This window comes from Ostrinia furnacalis, unplaced genomic scaffold, assembly GCF_004193835.3.
Source record: "Ostrinia furnacalis isolate ACB-3 unplaced genomic scaffold, ASM419383v2 OfSCF7012, whole genome shotgun sequence".
Taxonomy (NCBI): Eukaryota; Metazoa; Arthropoda; class Insecta; order Lepidoptera; family Crambidae; genus Ostrinia; species Ostrinia furnacalis.
In genome coordinates this window covers 583,415-610,497 of record NW_021137251.1, presented here as the reverse complement: position 1 = coordinate 610,497, position 27,083 = coordinate 583,415, and the positions used below count along the sequence as shown (strand labels likewise).

General features: G+C 34.1%; 1 protein-coding gene across 3 annotated transcripts; it reads right to left on the bottom strand.

Annotated features, from left to right (window-relative positions):
- Positions 1–1,666: 1,666 nt before the first annotated feature.
- Positions 1,667–22,961, bottom strand: LOC114363106 (uncharacterized). Of its 3 annotated transcripts, none has more exons than XM_028318732.1 (3): positions 22,744–22,961; positions 4,117–4,539; positions 1,667–2,619 (listed from the first exon to the last, which is right to left on the bottom strand). In XM_028318732.1, exons 1-3 carry the CDS (start codon positions 22,930–22,932, stop codon positions 2,458–2,460), a joined length of 774 nt encoding a protein of 257 aa, XP_028174533.1. In that variant the 5' UTR covers positions 22,933–22,961; the 3' UTR covers positions 1,667–2,457. The 3 variants fall into 3 exon arrangements, with proteins under 3 accessions (XP_028174533.1, XP_028174534.1, XP_028174535.1); XM_028318733.1 differs by having other exon boundaries at positions 4,117–4,515; XM_028318734.1 differs by lacking the exons at positions 1,667–2,619; positions 4,117–4,539 and adding exons at positions 7,657–8,695; positions 8,981–9,082.
- Between the last annotated feature and the right edge of the window lie 4,122 nt (positions 22,962–27,083).

Sequence of the window (27,083 nt, the reverse complement as noted above, 5' to 3'; positions counted from 1 at the left end):
TTTATTTTATCGTTTTGTCGGCGTATTTAATATACATACCTCCACAAAATAACAGCTCTCTAGTGCCAATAGTTTCCAAGCAAAACCTCGGACAGACAGAGAGACATATCGAAACTATAAGGGTTCCTTGTCAAGACTACGTAACCCTAAAAAATTATGATGACATACATAACTATAGTATGAATATTGAAGAAAAAAACGCTAATTTTAATTTTAATAAGGAACTAATGTTATACAGGGTGCGAAAGAAAATCGTGCGAAACTACTACTAACCCATTTTTGAAAAGAAATAGAACTGCATTCAAAGATTTACAAAGCTTGCCACACCTGGGAATCGAACCAACTAAAATCTGTTAAAAATTACACCTGTATTTTTATGGGGTTAAGTATAAGGATAGAAATCCAAATCGATTGAAGAATGAAATCTTAAATTGTTTTAATTATTTACAAAAAAAATATGGTGAATTTCCGAAAAAAATCGGAAATCTTTGAATGCAGTTCTCTTTTTTTTTCTTCGTCTTTGTTAGTGGATTATCTTTTTTTGTAATTAAACAAAGATTTATCACATAATTATCTTTATTATTTTCTACTCTATTTACAAACCTGGCACAAACAATAATACCGTAGAAAAGTTTTATTATATCTAATTATATTTCTTAGAATATAAACTCTATCTAAATCATTTATCAAGTGCATTTTTATAAAAAATATTATAAAATATTGGGCATAATGTCCAATTTAAACTACCTATATTTATTTTTTGTATGTGTTTATTTTGCTCTTTTTCACAAAATTCCTTCCAAAATATTAAATCAAGAGTCATTAGATATTTATAAAAAGTTACTGTTATTATACAAATTGTTAAGACGAAGTTTTAACAATAAAAAAGCAATAGCTTTGGTACATACGTACACTACACACAATATTGTTTTTTAGACAATTCATAACATTTTAGTTACTTAGCTTTTAAAGTGTTTTAAACAGTTATTTAATTTTTAGCGTTAGGAGTCGCATCTCTATTATAAATATAAATTGTTTTAAACAGACTTTGCAATGACAAGATGACTTATGATAGCGTTTTCAATTTATTTATTTTAATTTATATCTCACTTAAAGTATGCCATTATTAGTATTATTATGCCTCTATGTAGTCATATTATGTACCCTAAGAAAAATGACTTTAATCTGTAACAGATGAAGATATGGAGAATATATAACATACACTCGACGTCAAATAAATCGCACCTCCCGCGACAAGCATTTTCAAACGTATGCATCCCCACTTCCCACCAATATTGGTACCATTTAAAAACCTAGTTCTAACCTTCATTTCATTAAAGGAAAGGTTTTTACCCCAAAAATGTGTCTTTAGAAGGATCCAGAGTCACTTCTTAAAAAAATAGGTAGTTACGCTAGAGCCAACTTTTATGGCTATAAATCTGTTAAGTTGGGTTTAATTGCTATCCATCTGTTAAAGAGGACACGTGAAATCATTATTTGGTTTTATAACCATAAAAATTGGTCTAATTGATCCCATAGGTGCCAAAGTGAGGTATTTTTTCATGTCACATTTATGGTATATGTTAATCATTTATTAAGAAATTAAATGTGTTTTTCTTTAAGGATATTTATTGGGCTTTCAAATAACACCAATATTGTTGGGGTACCATGATTGTGTCAGAAGAAAATCGTTAAAGTTCGCGTCGCGGAAGGTGCGGTTTATTTGATGTTGAGTATATTTTGTTATTCCAAAGAACCACCCGACAGACTTGCCCAGCACTTGGCCATAGTGGGACCCGGAAACATCACCCTTTTCTGCAGTTGGGTAACACAGTTCTTATTAAAGTGACTGAAAAATTAATTGCTAAGCTGAGAGCTGAGACACATTGTGATATACAGTTTTTGTATCTTACTTGTATTCTCATCATAGTATTTATTACATACTACATAATATTATTGGTAAAGCCTCTTTGCTTTATATCCGAATTATGTAATCAACAATTTTTTGGCATCTTTTTCACAAAAAAACATTTCAAAATATTCCTAACAAAAATTTTGATATTTTTAAGCCACAAACAACATATTTATTAAAATTCGCTCTACTTAAAACAATATCGAACCAAAACAGTTATTTGCAGAAATATTAGTCGAGTTTCAATTCAAAACTAAAATCGCTGTAATATTAAAAAGGCGAATGTTTGTTACTTCTTCACATCTAAACGGCTGGAGTGATTTTAATAAAATTTGGCATGGAGTTAGCTGGTTACCCTGGTACCTTGGATTAACACACAGGCTACGTTGTACCGCGGGTAACATCTAGTTGGTTATATTTTCATGGCAAATTTTCTCATAAATGATGTTGCTAAAAATCTTTCTACTTTATAAAACTCTCATCTATTTGCGTTGAATCGATGAAAAGTCAATATATCTGCAAATAACTCATTCCAAGATTTCCTTCTATCGCCTGCGAACTTCGTTGTCAGCTGCTACTGGCGCTTTGGTCGTGGTTGTGGTGGTGGTGGTCGTGGTGGTGGGAGGGTCCAGGCCCTTGATCTCGAATTGGCCTCGGAACAGAGGCCGGAACAGCCTCAGGAAGGACTGGTACCGGACTGCCGAGTTCTGAAACGCACGGGGACGGAATGTTAGCAATGATGCGGGCTGGTGATTTTGCTGTTAAAATTTTTGTAGTTGAGAGCAGAGAAACGTTGTCGTTAATTTTTACATAGGAGTATACAAACAACTAAATAACCTTTAAAAAATTCTAGAACTCATACGATATGCCGAAATGTGAAACATGTCCTTTGCCAACTTATTTACAAAAATCTTTAAAGCTTTGTAATGTAAACTTCTCTGAGTTTGTCCAAGTAGATAGAGTTTGTATTTATAGACACACTGCTTCATTCTGGGTATTTTTTTATGGAACTCTGGCGTCCCCTGACATCCTTTAGCTAAGCTCTAGGAACATTGACAGGGCACTGGGATCCAGATGTGATGAAGAGTGTCTTGACTGCTATTCAAGAATGTGAAGTCACAAGTACCTACTTAGCCACAAATGCATTACAGCATTATGAAAAGGAAGAAAATGAATTTTGGACTATGAAAAGACCTTATATGTGATTTATATGTATTTAGCTCAATGTTGTGGCGTACCTTAACCTATTCCAAGGTATAACATACAATAACACACAAAAACTTACAATCAAACTTAACTTACGTCCAATCTGACTAAAACTAAAATTAACCTTGACTACTAACTTAACTCAGGTGTTAGCCTTGGAGCTAACTACATGCTGGAACTAGAAATAAGTAAAGACCTTAATTAGTAGGTACAGATTAACCGAACCTCTCACTTTTGTATGGCGCTTACATTTCGACTTTTAGTGCCAATGACAGCAAGTAGCTAATACATAAGTACATTAACGGCATCCCAATTGCTTTAAGTAGGTACTTCTTTTAGAAGGTCGTGGTAATTAGTTAGGTTAAATTTTGATATGTAGTACAGTCAGCACTAGATATAATTACTAAGTAGCCACTTTAGGAGCCATTTAAAAAAACGATCATCACATTAAAAGTTTTACCGGAATTCAAATACGCAACTGCAAAGTACTGCCATTGTAGTCCAGAATGGAAACTGCCTCTTAACACATTGTATTCGATCAAGAATAGCGATTTTGCCTTTGAGATGCTTTTTATATTTACTAAAACATTCTGATATAACATACTGTACAATGTACAGTGTACACATTTTATCTGAGTACGGTACATAACCATTTTAGTTTTAAAGTCTAGTATTTGTCACTCATATTCATTTTTTCAGGCCAAGGTTCTACAGTCAATATTAAACTGATGAAGTTAAGAAGTGGCTACTTGGATTAAGATTCAATTTACCAACCAAAGAAACTAAGTCTTAACTGATAATTTTTTACACTTAATACACCACTAGTTTTTTCTAATTGCTTCTCCTGTATGGATTTTATAGTCTGTGTCACTCAGGAATATCTGATTGGTGTAGTTTTTTACTAAAGAAAATATTTTCGATCGAAATCTATTCCATTGTCTGTGAATAAAAGTAAAAGGGAACTTTTCTAGCCTAAGCATCAATAAATCGATATTCACCTGTATGACATCTCCAACAATTTTAGTGGTCTTGATGAGCAGCGACAGGGACGGACCAAACAACGCCCCCGGGAAGTCCAGGCTGACCTTGTTCCGATCGAACACTGGGATGTCGTCGGCCTGCCTCGCCCCCCTCTCGGAGTTGGTAGACAACCCCCTGGTGTTCAATGAGGTGCCCTGAGTAGCGGACGTGGCCCCTGTGTTGCTGTCCTGGCTCCACGCGTTGAGGTTCGAGCCGACCCCCTGGTTCGAGGTGACCCCCTTGTTCAAGGTGACCCCCTTGTTCAAAGTGGTCCCCTTGTTCAAGGTGACCCCCTTGTTCAAAGTGGCCCCCGTGTTGAACGGGCTCGTGTCCGATGTCGGCAACAACGATACGCGCTCCGGGCTCGTGCTTCGTACCTGGCGGCGGTATGTAATGCCATCCTGTGTGGTTAATAAAATTTTGCTGATTTATGTCTACCTTATAATAATGTTAGCAACTTACATTTTTTATTTAAGCAATATCAATATTTTATTTACAAAAAAATATATACTTACATGATGAAATAACTTAGAATAGTTACAAATGTACAAAGAAACTGATATGGTAACTTTTAGTGCTGAGCTGTGGTTTACATTGAAACTTAGATTAATTATTGACACTCCTAAGGAGATAAGGTAACTGTTGGTAAAAATTAACTTATTTCAGTTGGTACGGCCAGCACGTAGACCTACCTCAAAAGTTCAACTTTACAAAACTTTTATCCTTATTCTAAAGGTATTAAAATCCATTCTGGTGATTTGTCATTTATTACTACATTGAAATATTCATTACCACAAACGGATTCGTGTCTATTTTTTTCCCAAATGACGTTTGTAACAATTTACTAATCGTGATCACCATTAGTTTTTTTGTCTCTACATAAAAATCTGTAAGTTTATAAAGTTTGTGAAACACATTGTAGGTAAGTGTAGATAATAAAGAGAAAAAATAAATGTCAATAAAAGTAATAAATAATTATTTATAAAATATTAATATAATAAAATTGGAAATACAAGTCATTTAGTATAAACACAGATAATATAATACGTATAAAGTAAGGTGTTCAGCGTTGAGATACCTAATGTATTGATTCAGTGTTTTTCAGTTGTTTATTTTTCAATAAGTGGTCCTAATATATGTTTTGATAACTTAATAAGTAAAATACACAATTTCAAAGGCAAATATTTATTTATAAACTTCGATCACATATTTGTTTTGGAAAAGTTATTATTTTATAACATTCGATAGTTAAGAAAATACATTATTATTAAGAAATAAAGGATGTTTGTGTGATTAGAAATGTATAATGAGATGATAAGTGCGGATATAGTTGAGGAGTTATAAATGAATAAATAATGAGATAAATGCATAAGTAATGAAGTGAAACAATAAAATAATGTGTTAGCTGCTGTGTTTATTACTTACTAAATGATCCTTATGTGCGTGTTTTCAGAGGAAAAAAGACATATTGAACAAATCTATAGACTAACGTTTATCCTCTGCCTACTCCTAAAATGAATGTGAAATGACTAATAAAAAAATAACTGGCACACAAAAGAACTTATAGCACAAATTAAAGACAAGATAGCGACTAGTGTATGTACAGGCTCAGAAATCGCGTGACTAGCAGCTAGATACAAATGAGCTTAATGCCTAGTTGAATTGTAACCTAGGATATTATACTTGGAACGGTCAAGCTTGAGTGGTTCTCAAGCAGGTTTTAAACACAATGAAATAAGTAGTTCTCTCATTCATTGCAGGCAAGTTTAGGCGAGTTATACCTACTTGTACCTAATTATTTACCTTTGTTGCATGAAATTCAGGTACCTTTTGTTACATGGGTTTTCTGCCTCGGCGTTTCACCTTTTTAGAATTCAGAATAGGTTCTGAATTGTTTATAAACTATGAGATATCAAAATAAACTCTTACGCCTCAATTTTTTTAAACAATGAAAAATTTCATATTATGAGTTAATGTTTCAATTATGATGACTGAGGAGATAATGGATAATTTATTGACTAATTTAACTATATGGCATATAATTGGCTAGAGGAAGTGGCTGCGAGAAAAAACTGTACAAAGATAACTAGCAAGCATAGGTTACATGCATTTTTTAAAGAAAACGTGAAAGTTTTTCACTTTCCCTTATGTTTAAAGTTACTACCTAGATACTTACTGCATCTTTTAAAATACATTGTTGGCGATTGCTTACACCTGTTTGTGTTTTGCTGTTGTATTATTGAATATTCAAATGCTTGTTTTTTAGTTTCTATTTGAATAGTTCGGAAGTTATTCGATACGCATCGTCTACTGCACTTAAAAGTATTGACTACACAGGTAGTTAAAATTTAAGATAATTTGATATTGTAAAAGTATTTAGATAATGCTATGTAAAATAAAAATGAGTTATGATCAAAATGATGTAAGTAATAGGTAAGAAAATTTTAAGAACGACAGTAATGAATAAATGGAAACATTGAAAAGTAGTGTTGAAAGTCTGAATGAATTATTAATGTTTGATATTTTTTATGAAGTCTATACCTATGTACAAATAAGCAAAATGAAAACGACTCTTATTTCCCAAGATGTCGCTTTCCAACTACCCTTAATTTACTATATATAAAGCGTCTTTATATACAAAAAAATTCTTATCCATCTAATGATAGATCCCTTACAGCTATTTACAGTATCTATCAATACATACGCAACATATTATTAAATACAATTTGTATTTAAATGTTTGTATGCCAATATTTCTGGGTTCTTGGCCCCGAACTCTTCTTTATATGATGTACTCGAGATATCAAGAAATAAAGTATAGGCTATTTATAAATAATATGCATGGTTTATGGAGTGATTTAAAGTCTACTTCATAAGAATTGTGACTACTTTCTTACTGTGAAAATTTTTGACATCATTAACTTCCATGATTAAAGAATATAAGAAATACTGTTTAAAGCGACTTTATCCTCTCAACTGTACTGATACCGGTTCAAGGACAAAAATCTATTGAAAAACTGTTATAATTGTGGAATAAACATTACCACAGTTGAAAGTTAATTTATTAAAAAAAATATGTGGATCTTCTTTTAAAATTGCTCAATCTGAAGGAACTACAAAGCAAACTATAATTTTACGAAATACTACATTACAGTGTTGTGCGCTTTATGTAACGGTGTATGTATGCTCGCTATTATACAATAGCTTGATTTGTGCTAAGATACCACTCGCATAGCAAATGCAATACTCGAGATAATTCTTCATTTTGCGCACGGTAGTGCAATGGGCCAAGATTTTACATGGACTCTACTGAAACTTAGTTAAAATAGGGCAAGAATATAAAAGATTCTGAATAATATTTTACATTTATTATGTCTTAGATTTCTGGCAAGACCCTTCATTAACCACTATAAAACTTGTAAAATCTTGAACATTAAACTTATATTCATCAAAATGATTTGATATGCGAGTAATTGTACTACGGGGTGCAATGTGCGTCGTGCAAATAAACAAACAACTGGAAGGAATATTTTATTATCACCAGCGCTCAACCTAAAACTATTTACAACATAAATATAGTAAAAAAGTGCGAAGGAAACTGTACAGGGAAGGTCACAGGGGAACGGATTTCATAACACACTACGACACTGTTCTTATGAATATACGAGTTTGTATGACGAAATCTTATTTCAACACGGACCACTGGGTTTCATTTTCCTAACATCATAAGCATCTTAAACACTGGACACGTTAACCTGATCTGACGACAATTGCCAAGGTCACGTTTTGTAACCAAATAATTTTAAATGATGTCAATGATAAACTAATTATGAATCAAAAGATTTGTTAACTTTTCACACGACTTTGTCTATGACGTCATGATACTAATAAACTGGTATTCGAAAGCATTTACAGCACATGATTCAATTATAAAATAATGACAAAGACCTAATCAATGGGATGAACAATTTAAAAATATATTTACAATAATACTTAATAGTAACTAAGCCAAAAAGACCTTATAGGATACTTTGTACCCCTATGTCCTTCCTAGTTATGAAGCTTTAATAAACCACAGACTTTACATCGAGAGATTCCTTTTAATAGAAGATTACTTTCATTCAAAGATTAATTAACACACGTTCATAACCTCTCGATTGCAAGGTCTGGGTTTAGTGTCGTAGTGTGTATATACAGAGAAGGAAATCACGAGTCATCTTCTTCAGAAGAGTCGATCGTTTCGACGGTTCCGCCCGAGTTGCCGCCGCCCGACGATGAGCCTGACAGAGACGTCACAAGGGACAAGATGGATCCGAGTCCGCCCCCACCTGAGCCTCCAGACGATCCACCGGACGATCCACCGAACAGTGACGTCACAGCCTGGATCTTAGGCCCCAAGAGTTGAAGCTTTGGGGTGATCACTTGCCCCACGATGCCGCTCAACGACGCCAGCCCGCTTTGTGGCGGCTCGATGCCGTACTGCTTGTTGATTTCGATGTTCTGACGGTCGAGGTTCTCCACCAAACGTGTCTTGGCGTCGATTATCGAGTTGATTTTCTGTAATTGAAGTTTCGTGTTACTGTGGTTGCAGCGACGCGATGCAAGCATCTTATTACTGTGTCAAGTTTTACGCAACTTTAAAACGCAAGTATTAAGTTAATTTGTAGAGTTATTTGGCTTAAGATTTTATTTTTCTAATGACTCTCGACTAGTTTCACTTTAATTGTTATTATTACACATATTAGGATCTAGATAGAGTCCATCATATTATGAGTAAAATATTTATTAAAACCAATGTCAAATTTTGGATTAATTTTAAAAACGTCCAGTCGAAATACTGACCCCAAAAACGAATCCCAGCACTGCATTCTTGATACCAAACTTGGCCTGGGTCACTCCCTCAAACTTCCTCTTCTCTCGGGTCTGCTCATCGCCTTCCGCGTCCTGCAGACACACGAACCATCACTACACCACACTGTCACATCTATGCTTGGCCAAGGTAGGAAAAACTTGGCCTGTGATAAACCAAGGTCAACTTGGCTGATATCAGACAAGACAGGCAAACCTTGGACTGTACCAGACCAAGGTCACTTGGATATCAGGCAAGATGCTTGGCCTGTGTCAGACCAAGGTCAACTTGGCTGACATCAGACAAGATACGTGGCCTGTAAAGCTTGGCATATCAGGACATATCCTTGGCTGATATCAGCTCAAACAAATTGAACGCTGTGCCTTGGCCAATATGGTATTTAATTGAAAATGATATCACTATCACACCACCAGCACCGTTCACTAAGCACTCCATCACCATGTTACGAAGCATGATCACCGGCACTGGGTTAGTCGCGGGGCGAAATGTATCGTCAAAACTTGTCGAAATTTTTTCAAAATATTTACAAAAATTTGGAAATGCCGAAAAGAACGAAAGGCCGAATAAAAAAATATTTTTTTTTGGTAAAATCAAAATATTTCCGTTTTTTAATGGTTTCATTATTCAATGATAAAAATATGTCAAAAGTTGAAATAGAAATAACAAATGGATGATAAGAAAGGACGAAGATAATGTTAACTAGGAAAACATCAAATTAGTCTTTTCTAATATAAAAGATGTAAATAAAATCAAAATTAACTTCATAACTGATCTATGGTACACGGTAAGGCAAATGAGAAAATAGTCTTAAACCATTTTTTTATGGTTAATTCCGTTATTATCTTGATAACATCACATAAGTTACACAAGTGGCAACGAGTTAACTACACAGTATTCGAGTATGTGCCAATATCCGTTTAGGTAAATCGATTATTTGCCAGTTCAGTGAATATATGTTCATGAAATTATTCCTCAATGTATGAGTGCACAACGTTAGTGTAATAGTCTACAAGTTTTTTAAACAAGGAAATATTTTGTTATTTACATGCATTTACAACTGACCTTAGAAGACTTCAGCTTTTTATTGTTGTCTAAATATGTGAGAAAAAATGGTATAAAATCGTTAAGACTCAAAGAGCAAATTGGATGTTTTTTCAAAGACTCAACAAAGTTTCATGAACTGTTTTTGGTAATACTTTTTTTATACAATTTATAATGTTAACAGACTAATGTTTCAACATAGTAACATGCAGAAACTGTAAGGATTTCATAATAAAATAATATATTAGTGTATTTATAATTAACGTAATTAATGGAAAAATAAAGACATGATCATATTATAAAAATAATAGGTTTCGCTGTTGGCATAATATTGCACCAATCATGTAATTTTTTGTAACCGTCAATTTGTGTTTTAATTACAATGCATTCTAATAACTGCCTTCGATGACCACGAAATAATTGTATTGTATAATCTTACAATTATAACTAAGTACTCAATGACATTGTGTGAAAAATCCTCCATCATCATGATATTTAATGTAAAGGGTAAAGTAACTAAGACTATATGTGTGTATTTTTTACTAGATGGATTGACAGATGAATGTTGATTTGGAGTGCATTTAGAAGTGCATACGTTAATTTGACGTATCTAATAGAGTTCTTCATAAGTATTAACATGTCATTATTTTGGTCTCCTACTAGTTCCAATCTAAGCATAGGTACTTTTTACCTAGTGTTATAATTAGGTATACAAAATTACTTTTGCTAAATCCAAGTAAGCAAAACAAATAAAAAATATTACGATCTGATTCAGATCCGTGTGTTAATTCGCATTTAATTTACATATTTTAAGAATGAAGTGATATTAAATCAACATATTGCATTTTCTGACTATGTGGTGTAGAGATTGACCTTTACAATAATAAACCTTGACTTCCATGCTTTCTCAATCAGTTACATTCTTTATTAAGTTCAAAGTCCACAAACTGACATAAGATAGCTTTAAAAATGGCGTCCACCTCAATAATAAAAGTTATTACAATTATTTAACCACGATAGAGTTATAACACGTCACGATTGATGGTTTCATATTAACGCAATATGAATTAACCACTGATACTTTTGCAATGTTAAACCTAGTTTTTTACTTTCGAGTCTTTGGTAATGCTTGTCTTTAATTACTTGATAAGCATGTCTATTCGATTTTATTTGTGTAGCTTGTAGCACATGTATACTGAATGGAAGTTTCATTCATAATTTCAGACATTTAGTTAGGTAGGAACTTTTGTCACTCTTCTTCTCTATTGTAGCAACTGGGATCAAAATGTCTGTTGCCAGGCTTTTTAAAGCAGCCAAAGACGTCATACAAAGCCCAATTAGATATAACGTCGGAATAACTTAACGTGCCATCCAAAGCACGAAATCACATCTTTATTAGTAACTAGTCCAGTAAATAGGCGTTATGAGTGGGTTCACCACAACAACCCAGCGGTCGACAAGGATCTATTTTTGACCCACTTAAAAAGGAAGTTTTCAATTTGACTGTATGCGTTTTTTATGTAGTGTAATTTTTGTATGAGATAAGAATTTAGCTGATGATAAACTCTTGCACACATCATCTTCGGGCCAGTTTCCCAATTAAAATGCCTAAAGCCACCCGAGTAAGGTCAGGAAGGCTACGTGTGTGAGTGGCGGGTGTTGCAAGCGACCTCAGCGCCTGCGCAACTGATAGACTAAAGTGCACTGGTTAAGTCCTTTTTATTTGCAATGATAAAAAAAAGTTGTTCCAAAAAAGGTTTATTGTCTTTGCATTAAGTACATAATCCAAATGGTGAAAGTGTGTCGCAAAGTCTAAAGGTCCTTATGCGTATACCGATCATATTCATCAGATAATAAAGGATACAAATCATAATTTGTCCAACGTATTTATTAAAAAAAAAAGATTGCTTGCTTATTTAGGAATCTTAGGTAGGAATCGATGACTGTATAAAATGATACAGTGTTTCAACTAAACGACTTCAGCGCTTGAAAATTTCGACGGGTTCATTCAGTATAGAAGTAGCTCAAATGAAAGAGCAGTCGCCTGGCAAGCGAAAGGACGTGAGTTCAATTCTCACCATAGGCAGTTCGATGTTTTCAAGTTGTTTATTTATAATGTAGTTTGAGAAGCGACTCTCGCTAAAAAAATTTAATAACGACTTCAGTATTCCGAAATTCATGCAACCCTAAAGCTATCCCTATATAAAGATCACATCTCTACCCTTCGCTTAAGATTGTGATCAAGATCAAGATGGTTTAATAAAAAAGTTCCAAGGATATCCATTTGATGATTGTAAAGTAGTACACGGCAAATGATCGATTGGCTGAGTGACATTTAATAGGACATGTCAAGAATTTGCGGCTTGGACATAAATCTTGCGGCGGGTCGAGGCCGGTGGCCGCTCTAACACCGCATTATCGTAAACTGAACCAAAAGGGTCATTTGCAATTTGTTTTAACAACTAGTCGCGAAAATATACAGGCGATAGCATTAGAGTACCTTTTTTGCAAATCAGCCTCTATTAAAACTACACTAGCTTTTGCCCGCGGCTTCACACGCGTGAAATTTTGTGTCACAGATCAGCATAAATTATAGCTTATATATTAATCTGGGTTACAAACAATAATATTGTAAAGTTTCAACAAAATCCGTTTAGTAGTTTTTGCGTGAAAAAGTAACAGACATCCAGATATCCAGACATCCAAACTTTCACATTTAGTAGGATTAAATGGCTCAATGTTTTGCTTGATGTGTCGCTCTCTGCACTTTATATTCATTACAATAATAAAAGGTTCGAATTAACCTTCTTGCGTTTTGTATTGGATACATTTTAATAAGAAACGTTAAAATGCTATACTCTTGTATGCATTATAAACGCATTAGCCATTAGCACCATAAGGTTGAACTTGAAAATTTTTGTCACTTTTTTAAATAACACAAAACTCGTATAAAGATGCCTTATGCCGTAATATAAGGATTCCTTGTCAGGACTAAGGAACCTTAAAAAACTTATAATCGAGGGAGTCAATTTTATAATCGAGAACATTCCTGAGGAACCCCATTAAAATCAGAAGAATTTTGTCTAAAAAAACTCTCAAGTATCTAGGTTAAAACTCATAAAACTTATTTATTTTTGCAAATAGGCTTTTAAAAAGCACTTTTACACGTCCCAGTATTAACCCTAACACTGCTTCAGGACAATAAATGGGCCAGTGCTGAGAAGAAGCAGCGCAAGAAACTCAGTCACTATTTAAAAATAATCATTCTTCATTAATTTTCAAAAAACATTAAATTATCGTTCTGCGAATGACTAATTATCCGTGATTTATAGAATAATGTATTACTCGTATAAATTTAAGATCATCGTGTAGATGAATAGGTCTTTTTATAGACTTACGCAACTGAATAGAATGGATCCCAGGTTTTTATTAGTGTGAACCTAGATGCAGTCTGAGAACGAAGTTATCAGTCTAATCTTGCTACTCATCGTTTATATTACACGCCTTTCTAATGGATTTTGGAAGATATAATGATGAGGAAGTGGCTATTGCTATTTTAGCAAGTAGAAGAGTTTTAGCAAGAACTTACAAAATTAGACAATTTCGTAAAAATACTAGCGGAAGTAATTTTGGGTTAACAATTTGTGATTGTGTAACCAAAATAAATTGTAATTGAAAAGAATCATAAGAGATCAAAATGTGGTAAAACTTATTAATTAAAACATGAGATTTTATGATGATGTATGAACAGGCTTAAGTGTCAAACTTCAGTTGTAATCATTGAATAAAAAAAACAATTTAGCAACTCAATAAAAGAATCTAACAGATCTTGGGAAATTCAATGACCTGCTAAAGTAAATAATATAATTAACACTTCACATTGAAAATTGACAGTTGTAAAATTGTATACATAATTGTAGCTATTATTTTACAATGGCTTAAAACCACAATGTGCAGAAATAAACTTGACTCTACAATTATACGATATAAAGATAAATTAGCATCATTACGTTTTAACTATTCAGAGGTCATTGTTGAATACCAAGTAGGTATCATCATTTCATTCTTGTTCACACTTAGAGAATGCCAATCAATTATCATTTGATACTTAAAGTTTGCGAGTAATTCCAATTAAGTTTTAAAAAACTCCGTCTTATTTTAGAACTGTGCAAATTAAAGATCATAATTATCAAGCACCCGTATAAACGATACTTGCTCAAGTGAAGCAGAATATCGAACGCACAGCTCTTTGATTGGTTCGTGTGTGGCCCTGTGCGTCCACACGAACTGTGAGACCTCATAGTAATGTTTGTGAATACGGGCGATAATTTCAGCCAAAGGACATCCACTGCTAAGTTGGACATTGGCTTCTCACCAATGATTTTAAGATTGGCAATTTAATAACAGCAGTATTTCAAATATAACTTTTCCCATATCTCGAAAATTGCGAAATGAAGTCTGTGTATGGTTTATATGCTTATTTATTGCAAACAAATAATTTATGTCTTCATTCTTACACTTGAATGGTGCAATATTATCGGTGTCAGTGAAATGCATAATGTAGCTTTAATAAAAATTATGGAGTGCTATTCCACACAGCTCTTGCATATAACCCAATTAATTAATTAATTAATGATACATTTTTACTGAGCAATACGGTACAGATACACTATTGTGGTATACTTACCTACTATAAAGTTAGCATTAAGTTGTATGTTCGGGTAATAAGTAAGTATACACTCGAATATCTTTTGTTCGCCTGACGGTTGGACCAGATTGTACCTACTGTAAAAATTAGTAAAGCTTTAGAATAATGTCTATGCGGGGTAACAAATGAATGATTCCTATTTTTTCGCAACTCGCTCCATCCCTCCGTAGTCTAGGCTGGACTATTTTGGCTCAGAGGTTTTGGTTTTGCTTCCAGGTGAGAGTGGGACACACCTAAATCTGTAGGTTATCTGTTTTTAGTTAGATCAAAAGTCATAATCAACATAATTTTCTAAAAATTTTGGAATCAATCTTCGTAAGGTAAAGAAAGTCCCTTGTCAGGACCAGAAACATAACCATCCCATGTGATCCTAGTTGTTAAAACGATATAAAAACAAGAAGAACATTTATTGAACCCAAATCTGCCAATTAGACTCGCGGAATTTGTGTTACAGATCGGTTCATGGGAGCTCAACGAACCCAACGATGCTTTTTACCCGAGTTCCCATACTCTTGCGATATCATATTGTTTTGTAACGCTAAGAGCATTCTAATACCTCATACCTAATAATAGGAAACGTTGATCGATTACTGACACTTGATTGGTTAATCGACTAATTGTTATGATGATTTATTTTGTAATTTATTTAAAAAACAGTGTAAAAAAACATTTTATTTGATTAAAAATTATTCATTTTATTTATCAAATTATAACTTAGGTATAAATAAATGTTAATTGAAGAAGTGAGTCCTGACACCCGGCGTAATTAATGTGTTACAGGCACAACTGTGCAGCGCATCGTAAATAATATGTCACCTCCTTCTCATCTTTATCTACCCATGAAAGTATTTCTGTTTTCTGAAATGTCTAGTACCTATTCTTCATTTACACTTAAGTTTGGAAACATTCTGTCCGATTATTTGAACACGCTTGTTGTAGTAAATTGTTGTTACCTGTGACTTCGCAAAATTAATTTGAAATAACTTTGACTCTAGCTTTGAAGAAGCTCGGAATTAGAAGTATATTATGAGTTTTTTATAATGATTGATCAACTACATCTCACACCTTAGTCTGTACCCTGCTTTAGGCAGTTAATTTTCTTGACGGGAAATGTCAAGAAAATTAACTCGTGTCCGTAATGAACAATGTTTCGCGACAGGCGGGCGGCCTCGACCCGCCGGCACGTCCACTTCGTTTCTGCGATTTCAGCCGTCAATTTATATGTATGTAATCTCAATTATGAACCTTTATATTTGGATAATATAATCTTAGTTAGGTAAGCTTTAGTGCCAGAAGAATTAAGCATTCTGTGATAAATCTTTAAACCATTAATCATACCTGAGAAGACGGTACGTAATTGTCAGATTTCGGTTTTTTTATGTTAAGTACTTCGACGAAGTCAATAATATCATTAAATAAACAAAAGCATCTACAAAATCATTAAAGATGTGACCTAACATCAAGATTCACACGGTCTCACTGAAAGTATTATTTCACAAGCGCTGTAATTATTCTAGTTTCAGTGATCACGGCTTTAGGAAGAGGAACCGGGGTAACCCAGTTGAGCAAGACAATAGTCGTGGGTGCAATACTTGAGCACACAAGATATAGTTAATACTTAGTTAGAATATTTGTATTTGTACATATTACGTTAGATTTTTTTAAGAGGAAGTTCCATTAGTTCATCATGCTTGAGAAAATATTTAGTTGTGACCAATTTCCTAGGCGCCCCAGCAACAATAAATTCATTTCATTGAGTAGTATTAATTTATTAATTGCATTAATTTATTAATGAAATTAAACCTCTAGTTTCTATAAACTGTTATTAAGACTACCGTTCACTTGAACTGAGAAATAAAAATAAATAATAGTAAAGAGCAAATAAATATCACACAAAATCTCTATTCCAAACTAAGAAAAGCTTGCTCTATGACGGTTGAATATCCGGTAGGCATACTTATACTGATACATCAAAAATTACTAACATTTATTACTTTAAACTTCCATAATTTTTTTGTAATGTCCATGCTCATCATATTAGCATCTTCCGAGAGATCCAATCCGTATTACACTGCTATATTTGAAACCGTAAAAACGTCATCACCACATTTTAAGAGTCCATCTTCTTATTATAACATTAAAGTCCCACAAACCATGTCTAAATATTAAATCACTTAAACGTCAAAGGGACTGCGGTATTATCTAACCGTGATTGGCCAATGGCTGCGCCGGCGCAGCGAAAGTGATTCACAGTCCGGCAGATATGAGACACGCGGACTGTACACTTGACCGGCATTAGTGACCCACTGTCACGTGACCAGATTATAAAATAATTTAATGTCACGTGACTAGAAATATATGGTTTTTTGAAGGCTTATTCCACTATTCCCCGTTGAAAATCCCCGTAAACGGGGATTAGTGAACAAAAACTTCATTAATCCCCGTTATAATAGGATTTTATTTTGATTTTATAAGTTCCAATTGGCGTTAATGGGGAATAGTGAAATAAGCCTTTTCGAAGAAGTTAAGGTTACCTTTGAGATCTGGAATATCCCTGATTGGATCAAGGTACCTTAGTTACTTATTTTTTAAATAAACAACTTGAGAAAATCGTACTACCTAATGCGAGAATTGAACCGACGACCTTTCGCTTGCCGGGTGATAGCTCTTCCAACTGAGCTACTGTATGAACCCATCGAAATTTTGAGAAGTTTGAGAAGCAACTCTAATCGCTAACAAAATTTTAAAAACCTTACTTATGTTGCCTAAACAAATTGTCATAAAAATATCATGCTATGTAAACTGCATTTCAATTCTTATAAGCCACAAGCCTTTTATTTTCAATCTTTCTGTTGATCGTGAAAAAAATATTTACCAATATATTGTGTTTGTGTGCTCTATATTTATCAAGCCTAGGCCCAAGGACTCTCTTTCTGCCTAGTACTATGATGGAGTCATTTTCTTAGTATGTGATGTAGAGCATGCAATTCATTTATTATTACAGTATACGGACAATGAGCTACTTCTGAATGACGGGTTTCAGTTCCAATATAAATAAATCAATATCCTTGGACTTTTTACACTGAGCTCCTAGTCCCAAACTAAGCAAAACTTGTACTATGGGTACTAGACAACAGATATAGAGCTGATAAAACGTAAGTATTTTAATATTCTATAACCACATATAATAAATCACCTAACGCTTTTACACCCTTCCGTAGACATAACAATATGGTCAAAGAATGATGATATTCTTAAATACGCTCACCGAATCGCAATTTTTGTATTCTGCTTAACTGTTGCATACAAATGTGACTAAATTTGTTTCATTATACAAGTACATACGTTCTGACCAACTTTTCATATAGCTATAGCCTTGCACGCGAATATAATCCCTATTTCTAAAAAATAAAAGTCAATAGTCGTTAACTGTTTGAGTGTATTCGAAGGTAATATTCGAATTTTAGGCACTTGCCTGTTATTACGTGCAATTGAATGAATGAATAAATGTTTATTTTGCACAGTAATGCATTAAATAAAATTTGAATACACTTGAATCAATGATTCAGTTAACATAGCAAATAGCTCTATGAATAGAAATAACATAATAATAATCGTAAGCTTGATCACAGTATCTATTTCAAATATTCATACAAAATCAAAAATAGTTGTTTTTGATTTGAATATAATTATGTTTAAACACTTTATAGTCAATCTCTTTTAAAATCAGATCAAGATTTAAAACTACTCGTAGCTTGTCAAGAAACCAGTGTGGAGTGGGCATGGAAAGGGATGACCTTCGTAAAATTCCACGTACAAAATATAGACCATAAATATGTATATTCATATATAAAAAGCGAGCTCAAATTCGTCAGAGACATACTAAAAGTAAATTTAAAAGCTGTTTTTAAAATATTGTCGTATATTGTTGACGGAAATGCACTGTGTTAAATAGTATTGTACAAAACTTGAAACCGTAATTAATTTATAAACAAAGGTCATCAAGTAATGATCCGTAACCATAGCTTTTAATCTTATACTTATAAGAAATAAGTAATTAAATATATTTTCTAATATTCACAATAGTATTAACATTATTGAACTAAAGTTCATTAAATGGAAACATGATATTTGCATGCTAACAAATAAAAGTAAGTTGAGGTGTGTAATACTTAATGAATGCTTTATCAAGCATACAGGAAGGTGAGTCCGGCAAGGCTGGCCAAAACACTTTAAAATGTTGGTTAGCTACGAGCTAATGTCGAATATTTCACGTTAATAAACGTTAGTCTATATTAAACTCTTACTCATTAAAGTTATTGTTTCGTCAAAGGATGGGACTTGATGACATTGTTTTTGCTTGACGGCACATTGTTATGATGATTAATTTATTTTAACACACAAAAGGTGAATTTTATTATATGGCTATATGGCATTAAATAGAATTATTTATCAGTTAACTTTTGTGCCAAGTAGATTATGGAGTAGAGAATAGATTACTGACTGATTCTAAATTAGTTTAATCAATGAATCATTGTTTTTCTCTTACGACATATCAATCAAAGAGCCATACGAGTATAAAAGATGTGAGTAATTCAAAAGTTATCAGACATTATGACCAGACTAGACTTCATCAATTGACTTTTACTATCTAAGTTCAATGACCTTACTTTTTAACCTATGCCAACATGCCACAGGTCATTCAATTCAATTCCTTCTTCAGTGACAGAATAATGGCACGGTTGTTGTACGAAATATTGGCTTATTAAACATTTATTTATGTTTGTGTGACAATTTGTTACAAATAAAAATAAATATTGTTCCTTAACTACTAACTTTAGTTCTCATTGATAAATCCATCCATGCCAACAAATCCAGGTGGACTAAGAATAATAAAAATTAATAAGAGTAAAGTAATAGAAGAGTATCTATTGTTATACACTTGGTTTGAACGTTTAAACGATTCGATTACACATTAGTATAGACGCCAAATACAATACGCCAAAGTCTCTACAATAACAATTGAAGATTTTAATCTCTCATCAAACAACCATAGATTTAATCAGGGCATGTGTAACATCGACATATTATTATCGACTATCGATAATGTTCTCGAAGGGGTCGAGTTACGTCACTCGTCTGAAGGAACGGCGCTCTTGCGCAATACCCGGTGCGCGTGCGCTGAAACCGGCTTTCAGTAATTTTATACTTGGTAACACTAGTATTAAGGAGTTAGTTATCCTTGAATTTGTGTGCTAATCTATATCTCTAAAAGCGAAAGGCCACTGACTGATTGACTGACTGACTCACTCACTCATCACGAAATCTCAGAAACTACAAGTGCTAGGAGTCTCAAATTTTGCATGGGGATTCCTTTTAAAACGTAGGTGTTCACTAAGACGGGATTTCGCAAAATTCAACCCCTAAGAGGGTAAGACGGGATCCACGCGTACGAAGTCACGATACTAGTACGTAGTAAGTACTTGATATGTGCTTATTTGTATTTCAGTATAGTATGGAGAATTTCAACATAGTATGGAAAGACAGCATGAAAATCATTGGGGGAGGTCTATGTTCAGCAGTGGACGTCCTGTGGCTGAAAAGATTTATTTAAATGTATTCAGTATTGACATTCATTAGCACAACAAAGAAATGAAATGGATGCTGAAATAAATATTGTGAAAATGTAATGATGATGATGATGATGATGATGATGATGATGATAATGTACCCATATGAAAAGTCTAGAGCTAAGATCAAATCGATATTTCCCCATTGATATGGAATTGATCAGCATTTAGAATGATTATAGTAAATGATGGTCTCAAGAATCATTGAGATGTAAAAATGTTATAAAATCTGTTTTCGTCCTCTTTATTATGAACTAATAGAGCATTCTACTATACATAATATTATATGTATATTAAGATTTAGCTGTTAGCCTTGTGGGATTACTTTCTAATCCATGTACCTATCAATAACTAAATTACGAACCAATGAGGGCTATCGTTTGAGCGCTCACCAGTTAGCGCCACTGTAGAGTAAGGTCCTGTCACTTGTTAGTAGCGAAGACAGTGGCGCTAACTGGTGAGCGCTAAAGTGGTAGGAGGACTATCGCAATTGCACTCATCAAGATGGCGCCACTGTAGAGTAAGGTCCTGTCAATCGCCAGGGGTGCCAACTGTTAAGTAAAAAAACGATAGCCCTCATTGAAGCAGTCACGTAAATCACCTATAATGCTACATCAATCAAGTAGGTTGTAGTTGTCTCAAGGTATAGTTATCATCATTGTTTAGGCAATGAAGCATTCATTATTAGGTTTCGATGCGACAATAAAAATATAAGATCATAATGGTTTGGACATTTCTTGGGGATATAGCGAAGTAATCGAATGGATATCGAACGAAACCGGCTATGGGACAAACCTATTACGAAATAATTAATCGCCCCAATTGATTTTGAAATGCATTTTGTATTCGTTTAAGGCGTTGGTATACATAATGTGTTGGCGACCGTATAAGCCAAAATAAGTACTCGGCAAAGTAGAGCAAACCTTGCGATCTTAATTTTACATAATGTATGAAATAAACTATTAATGTAGGCCGCACAAATCACTTTTACCGATCAAGTTTCTTTGTACATTTTCGGCATGTTGGTGACATCACAGCACTGATGACATAGGATTGTATATTATGGTACAACTGGCACGAATTAAGTAATGGTTAATTCATTACAAGGTCATACTTGTTCTGATTGAGGTACAGGTTTATGGAAGCCAACCAATTAATACTGACATCACTATGGATCGATCATTAGTGATGTAACGCCACCAAATGTCAAATTACCGTTTGACGTAAGTAAATAGCTGTATAAACTGTTAAAAGCTGCATGGAACATTTAGGATTAAAACTAAAAGGAGAGCAAAGAGAAAGGTATTTAATTTTTTATCTTCGACTGTGTATTTCTTTAGCTAATTGTGTACATTTGAAGATTAATAATACGCGTCGCTTTTCATTTGTTTATGAGAATTTTTCATGTGTATATGTAATAAAAGATACTGTAGAGATTGCAAGTATGGATCAAATAAATCAATATTGAGCTAAACAGTAATTACTTATGACTTTTTCTCCAGTGTTACTTATATTCACTTATATTTGTATGAAAGCTTGAAGCCAGTTATTAGTTACTTCTGTTTCATACAAAAGACGATCTATTTACAAAAGCAAAAATCTCTGAAGGTCAATGAAGCGTGAAGTATTGTTAGATAATTGTTTACATTAGCTGTCAATGAGTTAAGTGGAATGTTTATTTTAAACTTTGTGTTACCTTATTTTAAAGGTCAAGAATAAAATACAAATTTTTATTTGACCTTTTCACAATACCAAGTCTTAGCAATTGTTTAGAATTTATCTTTTATATAACAAAGATGAGATAATGATTTTGAATGTTAAACAGATTTTTTTCATGTGTATACAGGGTGTCCCAAAATTAGCACGTCATACTGACACTGGACATAAGCATCGAACAAGCTTAATATGTCCATAGAAAAGTTTCATAAGTTTTAAGATAATAATATGAGCAATTTTGTTTATTCATATCCATAGAAAAGTTTGATGAGTTTTGAAAAATGACTCGTATTAGTTATTTTAAAAATGGACTTAATATACTTGTTAGGTGGGTCTTAAGCTCATTTACCTCTGGTGTCAGTACGTGCAAATTTTGGGACAAAAAATACAGGGTGTATTAAAAAATTTTTTTCAAAATTGACTTTTGTACACAATATACTAAAACGATTGTTTTTATTTGTATAGAGAACAATAGTGTGACCTAAAGAGGATTTAGGACGCTATTTGGATCAAATATGTAATTGCTCAATAATGAATAATAAATAAATAAAATAATAATGTTCACTTTTAGCTAAGTGCAGAACTAAAACCTAGTCAGACTACTTTCAAATACACAGTCGAAGATGCCTTTCAAACGTACCTCGATCGGTTGCAGCGTGTTGTCGTCGGCCAGCTGTCTCCTGACCCGCACGCTCGTGAGGGGCGAAGCGGCCGCGACGGCCAAAAGAGCGGTGAACGCGAGCGCGAGCGTACGTGCGTTTACCATCGTGCGGAACGGTGTACTGGCCTCACGCCTCAATGCAACCACACAGCCGCGGGTGGGGCGCATCGCTTGCACAAACTATTACGCGCACACGTGCGTTAATGACGAAATTACTGTATGATAATGTTTACATTTTTAATTTTTGGACTTTTATTATTATTATTATTGGTTTTTGGGCCTTTATTTGCGCCAACTCGACCAGGTTTGATCTATTGTGGCAGCCCTTGTGTTTAGAGTTCACTGCTTAGTCCCGTTGAGTCTATAAATTTCCAGATTCTTTGGAGCGTGATATCTGCTATCTCATCCGGGTGCATGATGTGTCGCCCGAGATGGATACTTCTTTTGCTCATAAGCGGGAAGCATGAGCAAAGAACATGCATGGCCGTTTCTTCTTCTGTATGGCAGAATCTGCACAGAGTTTCCTCGGTCATGTTCATGTTCGATTTATGTTTGTTTAGTTTGCAGTGGCCGGTCAGTATTCTAGTCACTGCACAGGCTTTGTATCTTTTGAACTTGAGCAGTTCCTTAGTTACTTTGTTGCTATATCCCTGAATGAGTGCTTTTGAGTGTTTTTGTCCCGATGTAGACTTCCACCACTCAATAGCCTCTTGTTTGCAGAGGGCGGTTAGTAGCGTGGTGGCTACTTGGTTACGTGGCTACGTGGCTACGTGGTTTTTGGACTTAGGGGCCATCGATAAAGTACGTCACACGAATTTCATGATTTTTTGACCCCCCTCCGTCCTTGTCACAGGTGGTCACATTTCTGAGACCCCCCCTCCGTAGTGTGATGTCACATGTTTTGCAATTTCACATCGAAAAATTATTAAATTAACAGCAGTTCCGAAATTACTTTTAATTCCATTTAAATTAAGTACTTTTCTTATGAAATCAACATTATGTCAAATATTTGAAACAATTGAAATGTAATGTCACGAAACTTAGGACCCCTCCCACCCCTTGTCACACTATGTCACACTTTGTCAACCCCCTCCCCCCCTCTTTGCGTGTGACGTACTTTATGGATGACCCCTTATTTTGTAAAAGTAGGATTTGAGAATTGCGCTTATTGTTTAGGCTTGACATGACATGACCTTGAATTAACAAATTGCAAATTTTATTTCTTGACTAAGGTCATATGTCCCCTAGATGGGTCAGAGGGCGTCCACAACAGTCCTCCATCGCGTTCGGTTTTGAGCTTCGCGTTTGATCTCCAAGTCTTGCCGATCTTCTTCGCCTCTTTATTAATAATTTTATTTCAATTAACATAATCTATATATATAAAAGAAAGTCGTGTTAGTTACTCCACTTATAACTCAAGAACGGCTGAACCGATTTAGCTGAAAATTGTCAGGGAGGTAGTTTAGAGCCAGGAGAAGGACATAGGATACTTTTTATCCCGTTCGAAATTAAAAAAAAGTCTGCTTATTTATTGCCATTAAGGCGGAACAAAGTTCGCCGGGTCAGCTAGTTTTACATAACAATATGTTCACTAAGCACGGTATTTTCTGACAATGATGTTGCATTAGAGACATGATCGCTGGCGTCTAACGCGTTGATGTCTTTTGTATGTGATATGGATCCAATTGATTGAACTGCTTTAATTATGCGTTTATTCACAACTTTACTGCACAGAATAAGTGTTTTTAATTCTATAAAGAACTATAAGTCAAGACTTTGTAAAAAAGAAACAATAATATGTGGAATCCACTTTCGGAACCATAAGTAAACAATGTCCGATGTCCCTAGAACCTTAAAAAATGCATGAAAGAAAAAGCAAACAGTCGAGGGGTTGAAATATTTTTCCATACTAAGGGGGTCATGTCATGAAATAGGTTGAAAAATACTGCCCTAGAATGATGGAAAATGTTACAACATAAACAGGGACCAAATCCTTGATAGTAATCGATGTTTTCTGAAGACATCCTCTGCGAGCTGTGAATAGTCGGAAAAAGGGAAAGATCTGTAATGTGTTTGTTATAATAAATAAATAATAATAATAATAAAAAAATCTTTATTCTCACCATTATCTTACAAATAAGGTACATAAGACTGATTAAAAGGAACATTTTACCGATTATGGCGGGTTGACACCTGAACTAGGAAAGATCCTGTATCTCAGGTTGCCAACCCTGAAAATATCCTTGGACATTTTACACTACGCTTCTAGTCCCAAACTAAGCAAAGCTTGTACTATGGGTACTAGACATCGGATATAAACATACTTAAATACTTTTTTTTGTAAATACATACTTATTATACATAGAAAACACCCAGTCCAATACAAACAAACATGTTCAATAGCAATGACAAATATGTTCATGCACACAAAAGTTTGTACTGTGCGGGAATCGAACCCGCAACCTCTGGAATAGTAGTCAGTTTCGAACCACTACACCAAACGGCCGACATAATATGGAAAAAATGCTTTTCTTTCAGCTGGTTTTCTGAATTTTATACTCAAGTTACTTATAACGGATAATCTAATCTTTTTAATTAACTTGTTTAATTCAACCCTTCAGGGAGAATATTAGGTACAATTAATGTTTATTCGTTGGAGGTTATGATCTACTTCCTATACAAAAACTAGTATTGACTGTCACGCAAAATGATATTAATTGGATTATTTTTAACCTTTTGCATAATTTAGAAAGGAAATGTAGTTTATGCTATATTTAGCTATGACCTCCAATTAATCTAAGTAAAACCACGTGGGCCGCATGCAAATGAGAAATGCATTTGGCTAGTGCATACTTAAGGTAATAACAGTAAGTATGTATGTGTAAATATAAGTGAAGAGTGAATCTGTATCAGTTTACAAATATTATTAAATTAACTTAAGTTTGTCTTTAAATTAAATATACACAAATACATAAGGATCTATACTTTTTCAATTAAAATTGAATTGTCACTAACGTTTTTTTTAAACATTTGACATTGACAAGAACAAGACAAAACATAATTTAACTAAAATATGAACATCTGTAATTTCTAATATGTTTACCTTCCTGCTAAAACTTCCTGTATAGTAAGTTTTCAGTAACAAGATCATCATTTATTTTACTGAAAACTAGCCCCAAGGATGAGGGGAGGCCTTTGTCCAGCAGTGGGACGTCATTTGGCTGAAACAAATGAACGAAAACTAGCACTTGCATAAAACATTGAATACTTCCGCCCTTTTGTATTTTTTTATCATCACGCTATAATTTATGTACTAAAATTGCATTTGAGTAACGTTAGCCAATTGAACGCTCTATTAAAGTATTATAATGCAGATTAGATGAATTGGTCGATTTAAGAACAATTGCGGTTCTCGAGGATTGCGAAAAACACTCGTATGGATTGCAGGAAAATTACTTTGCGTAGGTATAAATTGCTAAATGTATCTGGAAATAATGTTTTTCTTCAATGTAAGTACAGTTGGAAGACTGTAGTTCCAAGGTGTCAAAGTGGAATTATGAGTTCCCATTTAAGACCTAGTCTGGTGTTTCGTTTCATCATCATCATCAATTCAGCTACAGGACGTCCACTGCTAAACATAGGCCTCCCCCAATATTTTTCCCAGATCAGCCGGTTAGCAGCGACCTGCATCCAGCGCCTTCTATTTTCTTTTTTTACCCATGAAAATGGCCTATCCATACCTACCGGGGGAAGGCAAGTTATGTGGGGCTCGAACCCACTAAAAACCTGGGGCGTTCTCCCTCTGCCGCATAGTGGTCGGCGTCTTGGGTACTGGAAACGTCCAAAGCGCAGCCAGCGCCTTCCTGCAACCTCTGTGAAGTCATCTGTCCACTTTATAGTTCCTGTATCAAACTACAAATCTCACCACACTTGTGGCTTTGAATCTCGTAAAGGACAAATATTAATGTTGATAAGCACGAACTTAAGTAATACGAACTTGTACTTGTATTTATTGAGTAGTACTTGAAAACGTGGACATTTTTACATAGTATGTTTGTTTGTGTATTTAAGTTGACTTATTCGTTGTCTAGTGACCATGATAAAGGGACTTCCCTGAGTAATTGGTTTGTGAAAAATATGATGCCCTTGAATGGGTTTATGTATAAATGATATAACTAGCAATAAAAGGCAAAATCAACCTACCTCGTATGTATTTACACAATTTTATTCAAATTATAGTAGATATATTGCTTCTTCAACCGTTTCTCAATTTCTATTACTTATCCAAATCCTTATCTTTTCAAAATCTGTTTACTCAA

Bases quoted from the DNA above. Each gene is read 5' to 3' on its own strand.
- LOC114363106 (XM_028318732.1), bottom strand. From the start codon at position 22,932: ATGCGCCCCACCCGCGGCTGTGTGGTTGCATTGAGGCGTGAGGCCAGT. The intron at 4,540-22,743 runs GTACGTTTGAAA...TTAACCACACAG, and splicing joins ACACGCTGCAACCGATCGAG to GATGGCATTACATACCGCCG. The intron at 2,620-4,116 runs GTGAATATCGAT...CGTGCGTTTCAG, and splicing joins TTGTTGGAGATGTCATACAG to AACTCGGCAGTCCGGTACCA.